This window comes from Phascolarctos cinereus, unplaced genomic scaffold (genome assembly GCF_003287225.1).
Source record: "Phascolarctos cinereus isolate Bilbo 61053 unplaced genomic scaffold, phaCin_HiC Scaffold_9;HRSCAF=440, whole genome shotgun sequence".
Classification (NCBI taxonomy): Eukaryota; Metazoa; Chordata; class Mammalia; order Diprotodontia; family Phascolarctidae; genus Phascolarctos; species Phascolarctos cinereus.
This window is the reverse complement of record NW_027556402.1, coordinates 255,424,892-255,440,994: the sequence shown is the minus strand read 5'-3', so window position 1 is coordinate 255,440,994 and position 16,103 is coordinate 255,424,892. Positions and strand designations below refer to the sequence as shown.

Genomic DNA, 16,103 nt, shown 5'->3' with positions numbered 1-16,103 from the left:
GTTGGGTGTGTATGGTGAGGCTATGTATGTGGAGAGATGGTGTGTGAATGTGTACATTGGGTACGTGGTAAGGCTATATGTTTGGGGGCTATGTGTGTGCGAATGCTAGAGTTTCTGGTGAGGCTGGGCATATATCGAGATTATGTATATGTGCACATGGGGTATGTGTGGTGAGGCTGGGTCTGTGTTGGGGCTGTGTGTGTATGCATGTTGGGTGTATGTGGTAAAACTGTGTGCATGCACACATTGGCCGTGTTGGCAAGGCTGTGTGTGTGTGTGTGTGTGTGTGTGTGTTGGGGCTGTGTGTATACATGTTGGGGGTACATGGTAAGACTGTGTGCATGCACACGTTGGCTGTGTTGGCAAGGCTGTGTGTGTGTGTGTGTGTATGTGAGTGTGTGTGTGTGTGCTTCACAGTCCCCCACTCATCCCCCCCTCGGTGCCGCAGGTAAAGGCCCTGAGACGCTCTTTGCTGGACACAAGCTCAATGACAATGAATGGCACACAGTCCGCGTGGTACGACGTGGCAAGAGCCTTCAGCTGTCTGTGGACAATGTGACTGTGGAGGGTAGGTAGTGGCTCTGATGTTGGGGGGATGGTCTTGGCCCTTTCTTGTTAGCTCCCCCCAGGCTCTTCATCTGATTATGCTCCTTCCCAAATGCCCCACCTGGCACTTCTGCCCCTCACCCCCGTTTTAGTGACTTGCGTCACCTCACCTCTTTCTCCCAAGGACACTTCCTTACCACTAAGTACTCTGAACCTCAGGGCTCATTCTCGACGTCTCTTAGCGTCATGGTCTGAGGAAGGGCAGTGTGATGCAGTGGGGCAGTGTTAGAATTGGAGTCAAAGGACTGGGTTCAAATCTCAGCTCTGTTATTTATTGCCTGGGTCATCCTGGGTTTCTCTGTGCCTGAGGGTTGTCAGTGGTAAATTCAGGTAAGATGACCTCAGAGGTTCCCTCCAACTCTAAATTTATAATCTTCTGAATCTGCTCACCTTCCACTCAGCCTGAGCACCTGCCTCTTTCCATCTTTGGGACATTGGTGATCTTCTGGGTCAAACAGGTGAAATGGGGGGGCACCATGCCAAGAGTTTGTGTGACATATTGAAAGTACAAGGTTTGGAACCAGAGAACCTGGGTTCAAATCCAGACTCTGCTACTTAAGACTTTTGTGGGAAGGGGAGCATCCCCCTTCTCTATACCTCAGTTTCCCACTCTATGAGGATGGTTGGACTAGGTCGGGGGTTTTTAACCCTGAGCTCTTGAATTTGTTTTAAAAAATATATTGATCACTGTATTTCAATATAATTGTTTCGTTCATCATCCTAAGTATTCTATTTTATGCATTTAAAAACATGATCTTGAGAAGGGACCCAGAGGCTTCTCCAGACTGGGGAGCAGCTTTCCTGCCCTGGGACCTTCCCTTAACTAAAACCCTCTCTTCCTCCACTTTGTGTCCCCGGAGCAGGGCAGATGGCTGGTGCCCACACGAGGTTGGAGTTCCATAACATCGAGACGGGTATCATGACCGAGCGGCGCTTCATCTCTGTGGTGCCCTCCAACTTCATCGGGCACCTCAGTGGGCTGCTGTTCAATGGGCAGCCCTACATGGACCAGTGCAAAGATGGCGACATCACCTACTGTGAGCTCAACGCCCGCTTCGGCCTGCGGGCCATCGTGGCCGACCCTGTCACCTTTAAGAGTCGCGCCAGTTACCTGGCACTCGCAACGCTCCAAGCCTACGCCTCCATGCATCTCTTTTTTCAGTTCAAGACCACGGCTCCCGACGGGCTCCTCCTCTTCAACTCAGGCAATGGCAATGACTTCATCGTTATTGAGCTGGTCAAGGGGTGAGCCAGTTGACTCCCCGACCCTGGGCTATTCCCTCCAGGCCCATGGCCCTCCTGCCTTTCATCCCCATGGGAGTGTCCCTCTGGCTTGGTTGGCAAAGAGACAGGGCATGGATGCCAAGCTAGATGCCCACTGGCCTAGCTCCCCAATCCACTACTTATAGGTCTGCCCCTTTTTTCCTTCAGTGAACTCTCTGTACCCAAGGTGGAACCCAGGTTTCCCCAAACTATGGGCTCACGGGGACCGGGTCTAATCTGAGGACTGACAGTCAGTCCTTTGACTCATTATACCACCCTCCTCCACCTATAAATTCCAAGGAAACCTCTAAAATAAAGCTTAAGGATGGCTTATGTCCAGGTTTCCCCAACTGTAGCATACAAGCACTCGGGATAACAATGCATATGGACAGGACAGCCTTTGTTTTCACCTCATAAAAATTCAGAAGATACAAAGGACTCAATCAGATATAAAAACTGCACAAAGCACTCCTGGTGGTTTGTGGGAGAAGGGCTTGATGCCACCCTGTGGGCACAGATATACCACCTCCATTCACTCTAACTCAATTCTATTCACCTCAATATTTATCAAATGCTTAGTATCTGGTAAGCACACCACTAGGAACACTGGGGACACAAAGGCAAAAAGGGGTCTCTTTGCTCAGCTCTTCAATCACGTTTCAATTTGACCCTCATTTATTAGACGCCAAACTCTGTACCAGGCCCCGTGCTGGGTGCTGGGGTAGAATAAGATACAAGTATTTTCCTTAAGGAGCCTAGATTCTAAAGACGTGTTTAAGGGACGCTGGAGTAAATACGGAAGAGAGACCCGTGCCTTCTGGGAGAGTCGGGGAAGGCTTCCTGGCTAAGGCCTCTACTCTAATGGATGGAGAGAGTAGGGAAGGATCCTGTCCCCAAGCATGGGGGATCCGGTGAGGGAAGGCATGGAGATGGAGAGGACAGGATGAGAACTGGGTTTCCTGAGCCATGGGGAGTAGGATTAGACTTCAGGGCAGAAAGAGAGGTTGGAAGCAGGTGTTTGCTAGCACTGATGTCCCTTGGAGTCTCCTGCAATGCTTTCAGTTTTTCTTGGGATCCATCTTTCCTCATGGAAGTCTTCAGACTTTCCTGAGTTAGAGCACCTGCAGCTTGGGGAGCAAGGCATCTCATGTCCTCCCCAGTCAGCCCCACTGCTATCAGCACAAGTTAAGCACTTGGTTAGTGCCACTTTCTGCTCCCATGCCCCTTTCCCTGGGGCCAACTGCTGCTGACAGTTCAGCAGGAAATCCCCCATGCGGCTGTGCTCCTAGGTCCCCTGCCCACAGCTTCCTTCCCTGCTTACCCCACCAGGGTAGGCTTCTCCATCCAGCGGCTGGGTGTTCAGAAGTAGAACTGAGGGGAAAGAGTGGGAATGAAGAGAAGGGAGGTGTCAGAAGATTAGGTTTGAACTCTGGCTCTGTTCCCTGGATGACTTTGGGAACTTTCTTCTCTCGGCTGCAGCCACCCCCTCTGTAAAAGGCAGGGAAGCCAGGATGTGTGTGAGCACCATCCCAGCTCTGGATCCAGTGAATATCCTGGCCCCACTCCTTCCCCTGGGATGTCACTTGCTCCTTCTCTGATGGATGTTGTAGCATCCTGGGTCCCGGCCCTAGAGTCCCTTGTCTAGGTCCATCTCCCCGGCACAGATTGCCCTGCTTTGCTGAATGTTCCAAGCTTTCTCCTTCTTTGTAGCTCTTCCAGGGCTTTCAGCAGTACCTTTCCCCTATAACCTTTTGTAGCTTCCCTGAGTCGAAGGCTCCTTCCCCTTCCAGGTCCCTCCTCTGGGACTCAGGAGCCAATGCCCCGGGGTCTCATCTCCTAGGAAAGTTCCTTTTGCCCTGGGGTAGGAGATCCATCCCAGCACTTCTGTTTCCTGGAGCAAATGACTGGTTAGGGTCATTGTTCCCTTTGTTTGCCATCTTCTCCCCACAAGTCACACTCCACTGAGAGATCCTTCCATCATCTCCCCTCATCCTTGCCAGCTGAAGGTCCACTTCTCCATTCCTTGACTGCCTGTAGCTTTTGCCCTTTCTCTGCTGTTGACCCTGCCCTGCCATCTTCCCCACATCCCTCTTGGGTCTGTGACCACCACCACCCCATGTTCTCCTCGTGCTCTTAATTAACCCTTCCCTTTTCCCTTGTCTCCTTGACATGAGCCCATGTCTTTTCTCCCTGCCTTGATCAGGTATATCCACTATGTGTTTGATCTGGGGAATGGCCCATCTCTGATGAAGGGGAACTCAGACAAGCCTGTCAATGACAACCAGTGGCATAATGTGGTGGTATCAAGGGACCCAGGCAATGTGCACACACTCAAGATTGACTCACGCACAGTCACGCAGCACTCCAACGGCGCCAGGAACCTGGACCTCAAAGGTAAGAGGGCTATCCCTGATCATCCATCACTGTTAGTCCCCCATTATTCCCTTTGTGACCCCCATCACTCCCAACACCTCTCAAAATTCCTCTTCTGACTCCCACATAATCCCTCTCTCCAATTCCCAATATTCCTTCCATGAACCTCCACCCCTCACACTGCGCCCCCCCCCATCACCCTCTCTGTGACATCCCCAGACATTCTTTCTGGTCATTCCTCTGTGATTCTTACATCATCTCCTCTGCGACCCATCGTCTGTAACCCTAATACTAAATTACCTTACCCTCATCTTATCCTTCCCTGTGACCCCCCACTACCTCAATATAACCTTCTATTGGTATTTCTTATGAAGCCCCAAATCCCTCCCTGTGACCTCTATAATCTCTTCTATGATTACCCAGTGACTTTCCCTTGACCCCCCATTATCCCCTCCGCCTTATATTTCTTTCTTAAAATGCACCATCACCCCCCCTCGATTTTTTGTTGTCCTCTCTGTAACTCACCATCACCTCCCCCATGACTCTTTCCAGCATCCTTCCAGTGCCCCCCTCATCATCCCTGTCACCTTCTTTGTGGGAACCTCCATCACCTCTCTTATCACCCTTATTATGTCTCCTGTGATTCCCACCACCCTACCCCACAAAATTAATTTAGTCATCTTGGTGATGTTTCATTATTTCCTTCTTATGACCCTCCCATCATTGTATCTCACAAAGACTCCCTTATCATTCATACCTGTGTCCTCTATCATTCATTCTTCCTATGATGCCTCCATCGTCCCTTCTTGTGATTTCCACATCTTCTCTCCCTAAGGCACCCTATGTTATCACTCCCATAGACTCTTATTATTCTTTCTTTTGTTCCCTCCCCAAAATCTCCTCCTTGCAGTTCCCAGAATTTCTCCCATAATCCCCTATCATCCTTCCTTTGTGGCTGAATGATGGGGACCTTAGATGGAAGTGAGCACTCCACCTTAGAACCTGGGGTAGAGGAGGAAAAAGCTGAGGGTAGTCCCTAAGATTTGGGGAGAACAGGTTTCAAAGGTTCCAGAGGAACCTTCCCACAGGGGAAGTCAGTTCAGGGGGAATGGGGAGCTCCCAAGGATAAAATTCTGAGGACATAAAAGGGAAACCATTCCAACATGGAGGAAAAGATGTATTGGTCTGATGAAGCTGATGTGGCCACATAGTGAGCTCATCACTCAACTCAAGAGTTTTAAAACACGTATGTGTGTATGTAGAGATGGAAAGCTACCAAAGAGTTTACCCCAAAGTGGCACAGTAAGAAGTGCTAAGTCTCCAAGTGAGCTGAGGCTGACTAGGAAGGCTGAGGACCGAGGAAAGGAGTTTGGTTTGTTTCTTTCACTCATCATTTATTGAGGAAAAGAGAAAGATCACAGAAGGATAGGAATGTCACTCAGGGTGTATGAGATGGTGATAATAGAGCATAGAGGGAAGGCAAAGCTACTCAAACCTTATTTGGTTTTGGTTTTCTCTGCCAAGAAGAATGCTCTTTGGACTGGAAAAGACAACCAAAATGGCTAATAGGGAATTGATAGCCAAGATAAGTAGGAAGATCACAGGAAGCACAGGAAGGCTGCCCTTGATGAGCATGTCACCAGGCCCAAACTATAACTGCGGCATGGTCTTCAAAGACCTGGAGGAGGTAGTATCTGGAGCCACTGCCAATGATTTTTGTACAATGACACAGAACAGGAGAGGTTCTTTGGGACTGGCAAAGTGAAAAGGAGAAGAGAATGGAGTCTGTAGAGTAGAGGCCAGTGAGCTTCATATCAAAATTCTAGCATGTATTATTAAAGGCAGCATGTCGGCAGAGCTGAGCCTCTGACCCACCTGTGTGACCCAGGGGAAATTACCTTACCTCTCAGTGTCCTAGGCAACTCTCTAAAGCTTTAAATTGCAAAACAATTTGCATTGATAAAGAGAGTTTCCTCTTTGGGAGTTTTCTTAAACCAATGAAATTGCAGATTGGGTTTAGTCAACAAGCATTTATTTAACATCTACTATGTTCCAGGCACTGTGCTAAGTGTTGAGAAAGAAAAAAAAAAAGCAAAAACAGCCCCTCCTCAGGTACAACTAAATTATTAAAATAGTAGTTAGTGACCACTCAGTCAAAAAGTGATGATCACAAAAAGCCAGCATGGCTTCATCGAGACAAGGTAAAGCAGATGAGCCTCATGTCCTCTTTTGATAGAGTTACTAACCAAGTAGATTGGATCATTCTGGAGGTGTTGTTTACCTGGATTAAAACAAATCATTTGACAGTGTCTCTCATGTTATTTTTTTGGAAGAGATGGAGAGATGTGGGCTAGTACAGATTGCTGGGTTGATTGATAACTGATAGACTAGCCTGCCCTGGGGAATGGTCATTAATGGGTTTGATGGAAGGAGATCTCCAGTGGAGCGCTTCAGGGATCTACACTTGGTCCCCTATGCTTTCATAGGAAGTGGAATAGGGATAAAAGGTTACATATGGATTTTAAGCAAACCAGCTTCACAAGTAGATGCTGAGGGAGGCTTGGCAAAGTAATAGTTTGTCTGAAGAAGTTCTGGAGAGGGGCAGCTAGGTGGCGCAGTGGAAAGAGCCCTGAAGTCAGGAGGACCTGAGTTCAAATCCATCCTCAGACCACTTAGTAGCTGTGTGACCCTGGGCAAGTCACTTAACCCTAATTGCCTAATAAACAAACAAATAAATAAAAATAAAAATAAAAAAGAAGTTCTGGAGGCTTTGGTTGATGGCAAGCTCAATGGAAGCCAGTCAGTAGTGTGATATGACAGCCAAAAGGGTGAGTTAAGCTATGTTGAGAGAGAACCAATGTTTATGACTCCAGAGGTGATAGGTCTCCTCACCCCCTACCCTGGTCAGATCCATATCTCAAGTTTTGTGCTCCATTTTGGGTGCCACAGCCTGGGAAACACATTGCTAAGCTGTATAGGGTCCACATGAAGGCAACCAGGATCACAAAGGGCCTTGAGAATCATGTGTATGAAGACTGACTGAAGAAACTTGGAATATTTACTGTGGAGAAGGAAGACTCGGGAAATATGAGAGGTGTTTTCATGTATGTGACAGGCTGCCACGTGGAAAGGGGATTGGACTTCCTCTGAGACAAAACTGAGATCAATGTGGGGAAGCTGCAGAGAGACAGGTTTGGGCTCAATGTTAGGAAAATCTTCCTAGCACTCAGTGCTACCCTAAAGCTGAGTCAGTGGCCATTAGAGGTGGTGGGCCCCTCCTCATAGGAAGTCTTCAAGCAAAGGCTGGACATCCCCTTGTTGAATCAGCTATACGTGAATTCTTATTCAGCTAGGGGTTGAACTAGATCCCTGTCATGTGCCTTCTGGCTCTGAGATTCTGAGATTCTGTGTGAATGGAGAGATGGACACAACGAATGTGGAGGAGGTAGAATTGACAAGAATTAGCAACTGGTTGGATTTTGGAGGTTGAGGAAGAGTTGGAAGAGTTCACAATGATCCTGAGGTGATTGGTGATTAATTCTGAGTGACTGGAAAGATGGCAGTGATAGGAGAGTTTGGAGTAATGGTGTACTCAGATAGTAAGAGAATGAGTTCTGATTTGGACATGTTGAATTTGAGATGTCAATGGCAGGGATATGCAGAAGAATATATCTATTAGGCACTTAGTTGGTGATTTAGGACTAGAGTTCAAGACTAGGGAGTTCATACACGATCACTGTACCCATATGAGCTAATGGGATCACCAAAAGAGAGAGTATAGAGGGAGAAGAGGACTCAGTACTGAAGCTTGGTGGGGGCACCGGTGCTTAGGGGGGCAGGAGCCGGATGATGACCCAGCAGGGAAACCTGAGTGGTCAGAAAGTTAGAAGGAGAACCAGGAAAGCAGTTTCAGGAAATCCAATGAAGGAAAATATATCCAGGAGGCTTGGTGGCTGCTAGTGTCAAAAGTTGGAGAAGGAGGATGAAAACTTAAGAGACCATTGGATTTAGTAGTTGAGACGTCTGGTAATTTTTGAGAATGCCATTTTACTTGAGTTGAGGCCAGAAGCTACTTGGCAAGGCTTTGGGGATTTTGAGTCTGTGGTGGAGGAAGTGGGGGCAGCAAGTCTAGATATTTCAAGGAGTTTGGCACTGGAGGGGAGGAAAGGTGTAGGACCATAGCTCAAAGGGGGTATCAGAGTCAATCAAAGGTTTGATTTTTTTAAGTATGGGAGAGAGCTGGCCATGTTTGTAGGTATTAGGAAAGGAACCAAGAGAAAAAGAATGAGAGATTCAACATGAAAAAAAAAATGATCCACGGGGGCAAGCTCCTTTGGGAGACATGAAGCAGTGGTGTTGGTTGCACAAACATCAAAAAATCACAGAATCTCAGAGCTATAAGAAAGCTGAGAAGCCCGTCGTCTAGCCCACACCTGACTGAGACTTCCCTCTACAGCAGACCCAACAAGAGGCCCTTCAGTGTCTTCTTAAAGAACTTTAGAGAGAGTGACTCTACCTCCCAAGTCAACCCATTCCACTCCAGGATAATTCTCATTGCTCCATTTTTCCTTATGTAGAGGCAATATAGGTGCTAACTACCCATCTAACCTTGAGCAAGCCTCTTCTCCTCTCCAGGCCTCAGTTTCCTCATCTGTAAAATGGATTTGATGGCCTCCAAAGCCCCTTCCAGCTCTGAATCTTAGATTCCTGTGATGCTTATGCAGTGGCAAGAGCTTTGGATTTGGAATCTGAGGACCTGGGTTCAAATTCCAGCTCTGGCACTGACTACTGTTGTGATCTTGGGCAAATATCTTGCCTTTTCTGGGCTTCAGTTTCTTCATCCATAAACTGAGAGGGTTGCAGGAGATGACCTCAAAGTTCTCTTCCATCACTATATTATATGAACCTAAGTCTAAGTGGCGTCTTTACAGATTTTAGCCCAGGAATTGGACGAGTAGAACAGCTCCCTCTTTCAGGGTCCAGAACAGAGAAGAGGCTGGGTGGAGATGTAGGGGAGGGATGGATTAGAGGTGTGGAGAAAGAGAGATCAGGGAGCTCATGAGCGATGCCTTCGGTTTTCATGGTAGAGCAGGAGGTGAGATGCTCTGCTGAAGGAGGGAACAAGAGGGTAGACAACTCGGCTCCTTCCCTGGCTTCCGAAGCTCTCGTCTTTGTCTAGTTCCATTAGCAGCCATGTGGCCTTGATGGAAAGCGCCATCTTATCCCCCCACCCCCAGCTAGTCTATATCACTGTCAATGCCTCCTCACTGAGGCCTCAGGTGGACTTTCCACCCCTTCCTGTTTCAAAGCCCCAGCCCCGCCTGCTGGACGAATGATGAAATTGCTGTTTGCTGTCTAAGAAAAGTCTCTAGTCCCCAAACAAAGATGATTGATGTGTCCTGAGCCTAGTGACCAATGAGGCCTCTCTGTGCTTGAGTTACCAGCTCTGCCCTCTTCCACCTCCCCTTTTTGCATGACTCAGCATCACTCAGCTGCTGGTCTGGTAGTGTTCTTCCAGAATTCTATTACTATCATTTTCCAATATCAAAAATACTTTGCATAAACAGTGAAAATACTAGACATCAAGGTAGGTAAATGACTTCCTCTCATAACTCCCTTCCTTCCTTTGGGTTTCCCATTACTGTAGTGCACTCCCCCTCCCCTTCTCATCTCCAGCTTTCCATTTCTCTGCCCCATCTACCTCCCCATAACCCTCCTGGGATGTCAGAGGACCCGAGTCTGAATCCCCTCTCTGATGCTTACTGCTTCTGTGATATTGGGCAAGTCACACACTTTCTGTCTATCTAATCTCCCTGGCCTTCAATTTCCTTATCTGTAAAATGAAGGGACTGGTCTAGTTATCCTCTGAGACCTTTTCCAGCTTCAACTATGAGCCTCACTGTAGGGAGAGGAGATGTCCATGGTCCTGAGGGATATGGAGCCCAGCAGGATTTAAGTTGGCTGGTGACTCCCTCCCCATACAGGGAACTCTGGTTCCTACAGAGTCATCCCTATCCGGAGGCCACTGGGTTCCTAGTTTTATAGGTGCCAAGGGGCTGGGTAGCCTAGCTCTGGAGGTTATGGGAGGAGTCTTTCCTGTGCTCTCATCCCTGTGGCAGGAACCCAAATCTGTCCCAGGCCTGGGTGGAGGTGGTGAGAGTCCTGTAGATGAACTGGGATCACCAAGCATGTGGCAGCCTCAGAGAGGAGGCTCTGGATCTCCTGAAAGCATTTGGGAATTTGGACTTTGACTAGTTTCTGGGATGAGGCAGCATAGGTGGTCAGAACCCTAGTATCCTTAAGCAGCATTGTAGGGAGGTTATCTAACTCCGGGTCTCCAGCAGTGGGCTCAGGGTTAGGTCAGAGCCCTCCTCCCCCTTGAAGTGATGAGAGGCCCCACTGCAGGCATTACTATCCCCATTTTATAGATGAGAATCCTGAGGCTCAGAGAGGTTAAGGTCTTGGCCCAGGGTCACATAGCCAGTAAGTGTTGGGGCAGGATTCAAACCCACCTCTTCCTGATGAGATGGCCTTTGAGGTCCCTTCCTGCCCTAGGTCTAGGATCTTGTGGTCCCATGACTCCAAGCCCAATCTTCTCTCTGTAGGAGCAGCTCCTTGGTTCTGCCCAGGAGAAAGGAAACCAAAGAGGGGGCTGAACGTTGCTCCCCTGCCTGGGCCCAGAACAGCCTCTGGGTTGGCCCACATCCTAATCAGTGAGTCAGTGACAACAGCTGCTGTTTCCAAGAGCTCTGTGAACATTTTCCCACAACAGCTTTTTGGGGGACGTAGTCCAAATCTCCTTAGCCTCTTTTTGTGGAGGAAGAAACTGAGGCCCAGAAAGCTGAAAGGACTAGGGCCAAACAGCCAGGAGAAGAGGCAGAATTTGAACCTGGCCCCCCTGAGACCACAGCTCTTTCTCCCTGTGTCCTCTGAGGTCCCTTCTAGCTGTAAGCCTGGCTCCGGTGGTTGCCTCCACCACACTGAGTCAGCTCTCTGTTATCCCATGCAAATGTGGGGGCCGTGGCAGTGGGTAGAGGTGTGGGCTGGCTAAGCTGCAAAGGGCCGAAAATAGCATCATCAGCTTGTCTTTGGGAGGAAGGCATTTCATGATGCTTGGGGCAGTGGGACCGGTCTCCTGGCTACATGTGGGTGAAGAGCTCGAGGGACCAAGTAGTGCATTCAATTCACTGAGTTTCAGGGTCAAAAGGGACCTCTGGGGTCATCTCCTCCCATCTGCCCTCTAGTGGGAATCTCTGCCCCATCCCACACAAGTGGCCTTCAGTTTCCCCTTCTTCAAAAGGGGTTAGTTAGACTGGGTGATTGGGTGATCCTTAAGGATGCTGGCAGTGATCCTGGCTATCCAGCTACCTCCTGAGGACCTCCAGTGATGGGGAACTCATTACCTCCCGAGGTAGTTCATTTTACTTAGGGACAGCTCTCATTGTTAGGAAGGTTTTCCAGATAGCCAGCCTCAGTTGACCTCTTCACTACTATTTTTGTCCTCTGGGACAAGCAGGGCAAGTCCAATCCTTCTTCCAATTCAACAGAACACAAGGTGTCCCGTGACTAGGGAAGGTGGGGGCATTGAGGCAGAATCAATTCCTTTAGAGACAACTGGTGGCCCACTGGATAGGGCCTGGAATCAGGAACACAAATTCAAATCTGGCCTCAGATACTTGCTAGCTGTGTGACCCTGGGCAAGTTTCTCAACCCCATTTATCTCAGTTTCCTCATCTAAAAAATGGGAATAATAATAGAACCAACCTCCCAGGGTTGTTGTGAGGATCAAACATGTAATAATTGTGAAGTGCTTAATACAATGCCTGGCACATAGCAGGTAAGCATAGAAATGCTTATTCCATTTCCTTCCCTTCTCTACCTTTACCACAGATGGCTGACAGGTTAACAATGGAGAAAGGAATGTTTCATAGGGCCCTTTTCTGGGGCTTTTCAGGAAGACTGGATAAGGCAGTGCTTTAGGGGGCAGGGGAGACTCAGTTAATAGACCTGGGAAAGAGATGGATGGGGAAGAAGTAAGGGAATAGGAGAGTGATGGGAAGAGCAGGGTTGGGGGTGGAGGGAAGAGAGGCTACTTTGAAAGGCTCTGATTGCCAGCGGAACTGGAAGCAGGGTGGGAGAAAGTGCAGAGCTGGCTCCCCCAGCTGCTTTCCTTTCCCTCTTGGGACCCAGGCACCTGGGCTCCTCTGGGAGGGAAGGGGAAGCAGACAGATGGTGAAGCAGAGAAGGAAAGGAAGAAAGGGACCAGGATCAGGCTCTTGGGAAGGGAGTGAGGACTTGGAGGCAGGATGCCGAGGTCCTGTGGAATGGGTGTGTGCAGAGAAATGAGGACTGGGAAGAAGGGTGCTTGGGATGTAGAAGGGCACGGGGGGCTGAGAGGCGCACTGCCTGGGTCCCGGGGCCCCGCGCTCCAGCCCCGGCCCCTCCTGCCCCTGCAGGAGAGCTGTACATCGGTGGTCTGAGCAAGAATATGTTCAACAATCTGCCGAAGCTGGTGGCTTCTCGAGATGGCTTCCAGGGCTGCCTGGCCTCGGTGGATCTCAATGGCCGCCTCCCAGACCTCATCGCTGATGCCCTGCACCGGATCGGGCAGGTGGAGAGGGGCTGTGATGGTGAGCAGGGACCCCACCTCCAGCCTGGGAGGATGGGGGGATGGGCCCCTCGGGGAGTCCTCGGGGGTGAGGAAAGGGCCAGACAGGCAATGGGATGCAAAGGGGTCAGGACACGCAGCTTCGAGTCCTTCTGAGCCTGGTCTTCCTCCTTGTTGACACTTGCCCTGGCTGGGCCTCAGTTTCCCCTTTCTGAAAGGAAAGGATTGGAGCAGGTGCCCTCAGAGAGAGGTCAGTCCTTAGCCCCAAGCCGCACTGGTGGCGCCCTCTGGTGGGCCCAAAGGTCGGTTTTCCCTCTCTGCCCCCAGGGCTGGTGGAGCTCCTCTGTGAGGCTGCTGCCTAGGAGTTTGGGGTGGGCTGCTCCCCAGTGAGCTGAGCCGTGGGGTGTGTCCCTCCCCTCCTCTTTGCCGCTCCCAGGCCCCAGCACCACCTGCACCGAGGACTCCTGTGCCCAATCAGGGCGTCTGCCTGCAGCAATGGGACGGCTTCACCTGTGACTGTACCATGACCTCCTACGGGGGCCCCATCTGCAACGACCGTAAGTTGGCTGGGGGCGGGAGAGCTCTCGGAGGGTGGGGATAGGGTGGCCTGGCCCCTCCCTCAGGCCCCTGTGCTCCGTGGGGTGGCAGTCTGAGCTCACTGGTGCTGCCTAGCACCTCTGCTGGGAGAGGGATAGGGTGAGCCCAGCCAGCAGGCAGCCCACAGGGGCACCCTGCTAGCACGCCAACATCTAGCTAACATGGGGGCATCCTTGCCTGGAGAATTCCCTGAAATCCCAGCACCAGTGAAGCAGGACCAAAGGCACACATCCATGCACACGTATATGCCTACACTCACTCAGGGGACACAAACGTACATAGGTATGCAGACGTGTGCAAGGCATGTTGGTACATATGCACGCACAAGACACGCACTCATGTACAGGCATCAGCCAATTAACAAGCATTTATTAAGCTCCTACTGTGTGCTAGGCACTCTGCTAGGTACCAGAGGTGCAAAGATAGTCCCTGCCTTTAAGGTGGTTACATTCTTCCAAAGCAGACAATAGATGCACGTACAAAATAACTCCTAATTAAATACAAGGACATTTTTGTAGTGGAGTGGAGGGTGAGATACCAGCAGCTGGGGAAATCAGGGAGGGCTTCATGCAGGAGGTAGCCTTCAAGCTGAGCTGTGAAGGAAGATGGAGATTCTAAGGTGGAGGCATGGGGGACAGTGTGGAGGTAGGAACTAGTACGTCATGTGACTGGAAGGTAGAATGAATGAAGTACACGACATCAGATGGTACAGGGCTTTAAATGCCAAATAGAGGGATAGTTTTCCCAGCGGCACTAGGGAGCTAGTGGAGGTTTTTTAGCAGGGCAGTAACCCAGTCAGGTCTAAACTTTAGGAATCTCCATCTGGCTTTGGTGTGGGAAGAGATCAGAAACCTCAAAGATCACTCAGGAGGTGGTTGTAACAGAGCAGATGAGAGGTGATAAGAGCTCAGCTAGAGTGGTGGCTGTGTGGGAAGTAAGGAGCTGAGAGGAAGTCAAATGGGCAAGATTTGGCAACTGATGGGATTGATAGGGATGAGCGCGAGTGAGTCAAGTCAAGTCAAGAAGCGCCTGCTATGGGCCAGGCACTGTGCTAAGTACTAGGAATACACATATAAGAAGGAAGGAAGAAAGAAAAAAAGAAAGAAAGGAGAGAGAGAAAGAAAGAGAAAGTCCCTGCCTTCAAAAAGCTTACATTCTAAAGGCAGAAGACAACCTATAAAAGAGAGCTGAAAGGATGTGGGGGGAGGGAGGGAAAGATACTCACCTGGAAAGCCCAGAGAAGAATGAGGACATGGCTGATCTTGCACTTTCTTTATAATGGAGGCTCTGCCCTGCCTCAACAGAAATAGAAAAGATCAGCAGGGGAGGGTTCTGGGGAAAAGGTAATAAGTTCATCTGGGATATGTTGAGTTTGAGATGCCTGTTACAAATCTAGTTTGAAATGCCCAGTTATCTAATAGTCAGTTGGAGACATGGGACTGAAGCTCAGGAGACAGTCTGGGGCTGGATGGCTGTATCATCCGCATTGAACCCGTGGGCGTTGATAAAATCAAGAGAGAGTGTGGAGAAAGAATGAGGGCCCATGGCAGCAATGGGGTGGCACCCACAGTTATTGAGGCAAGAGATGGAAGATAATCCCGTGAAAGGAGAAAGAGGAGGGCTGGCCTGTCACATACAGTCACTCATACACACCTGCACAAGCACATATACACACTGGCACATACTTGCACACGGATGATTATCCATATGTATTCACGCACCCGGCCACTCACTGCGTCAGACGCTGCATTTCATAGACGCCTCCACCAGCCAAGGTGTGCAGGATAAGCTGGCTGCTTCCTATCCCCTACAGAGCAGCCCAGACAGATTCTCTAGTGGCCAGACTGTCACTGCTCCCTCTTGGTTCGATTCAGCTAAATCCAGTAGACACTGATTAAGTGCCTGCTGCATATGCGTGCTGAGGATGCAGACAAGAACAAAATGGGTCCTGCTCTCAAGATGTTTCCATCCTCCTCTGAATCCCCCACAAAGACCCCCAAACTGCAGAACACCCCCAGGCCATGTCCTCATTGCACCCTTACGTCGTCCAGCCGCCCCCCCCCCACATCTTCTTGGTCCTTGCTTAGCTGGCTCCTCTCCTGACAAGGTCAACCTGAGCAGCTATTTTCTCACAGCCAACAGCTGGTGGGGATCCAGAGGGAGGCAGCTGTGGTCCTCTGTACCTCTTGCCATCCCTCTGTTGGGGTGGGGCCCCCGAAGGTCTCAGCTCTCATTCTTGCAATGTCATTGATCTTTCCCACCTGGGCAGTGGGGACAGAGGCTGCAGCCTGTGCAGAGAAGGGCTGGGGAGGGAGAGGCTTTGTTGTTTTTTGGGATGGGACTGGAGGAGGTTCCATGCAGAGACAGGGGAAACTAGTCTGGGTGAAGGGGTGTACACACACATGCATGTCCATGAGCACACACATCTGCACACCAAGCATTGTATTTGGGACCAGAAGATCTAGGTTTGAACCCTGGCTCCGTTCCTAGCTGTCTGACTTCGGTCATATCAATTGTAGTGCCATTTTACCCTGTCTAAAATGAGGAGGTTGGCCTAGGTCAGGGGTGGGGAACCTGAGGCCTCGAGGCCACATGTGGCCCTCTAGGTCCTCAAGTGCGGCCCTTTGACGGACTCCATACTTCACAGAACAAATCC

The 16,103-nt window shown here is 49.9% G+C and overlaps 1 protein-coding gene across 1 annotated transcript in view; it reads left to right on the top strand.

Moving 5' to 3' along the window:
- NRXN2 (neurexin 2) overlaps positions 1-16,103 on the top strand; it is a 177,900-nt gene that overhangs the window by 88,716 nt on the left and 73,081 nt on the right. The window contains 6 exon segments of the mRNA XM_020968358.2: positions 449-568; positions 1,470-1,851; positions 4,073-4,263; positions 12,699-12,872; positions 13,287-13,321; positions 13,323-13,407. Coding sequence (XP_020824017.1) covers positions 449-568; positions 1,470-1,851; positions 4,073-4,263; positions 12,699-12,872; positions 13,287-13,321; positions 13,323-13,407 — 987 coding nt within the window.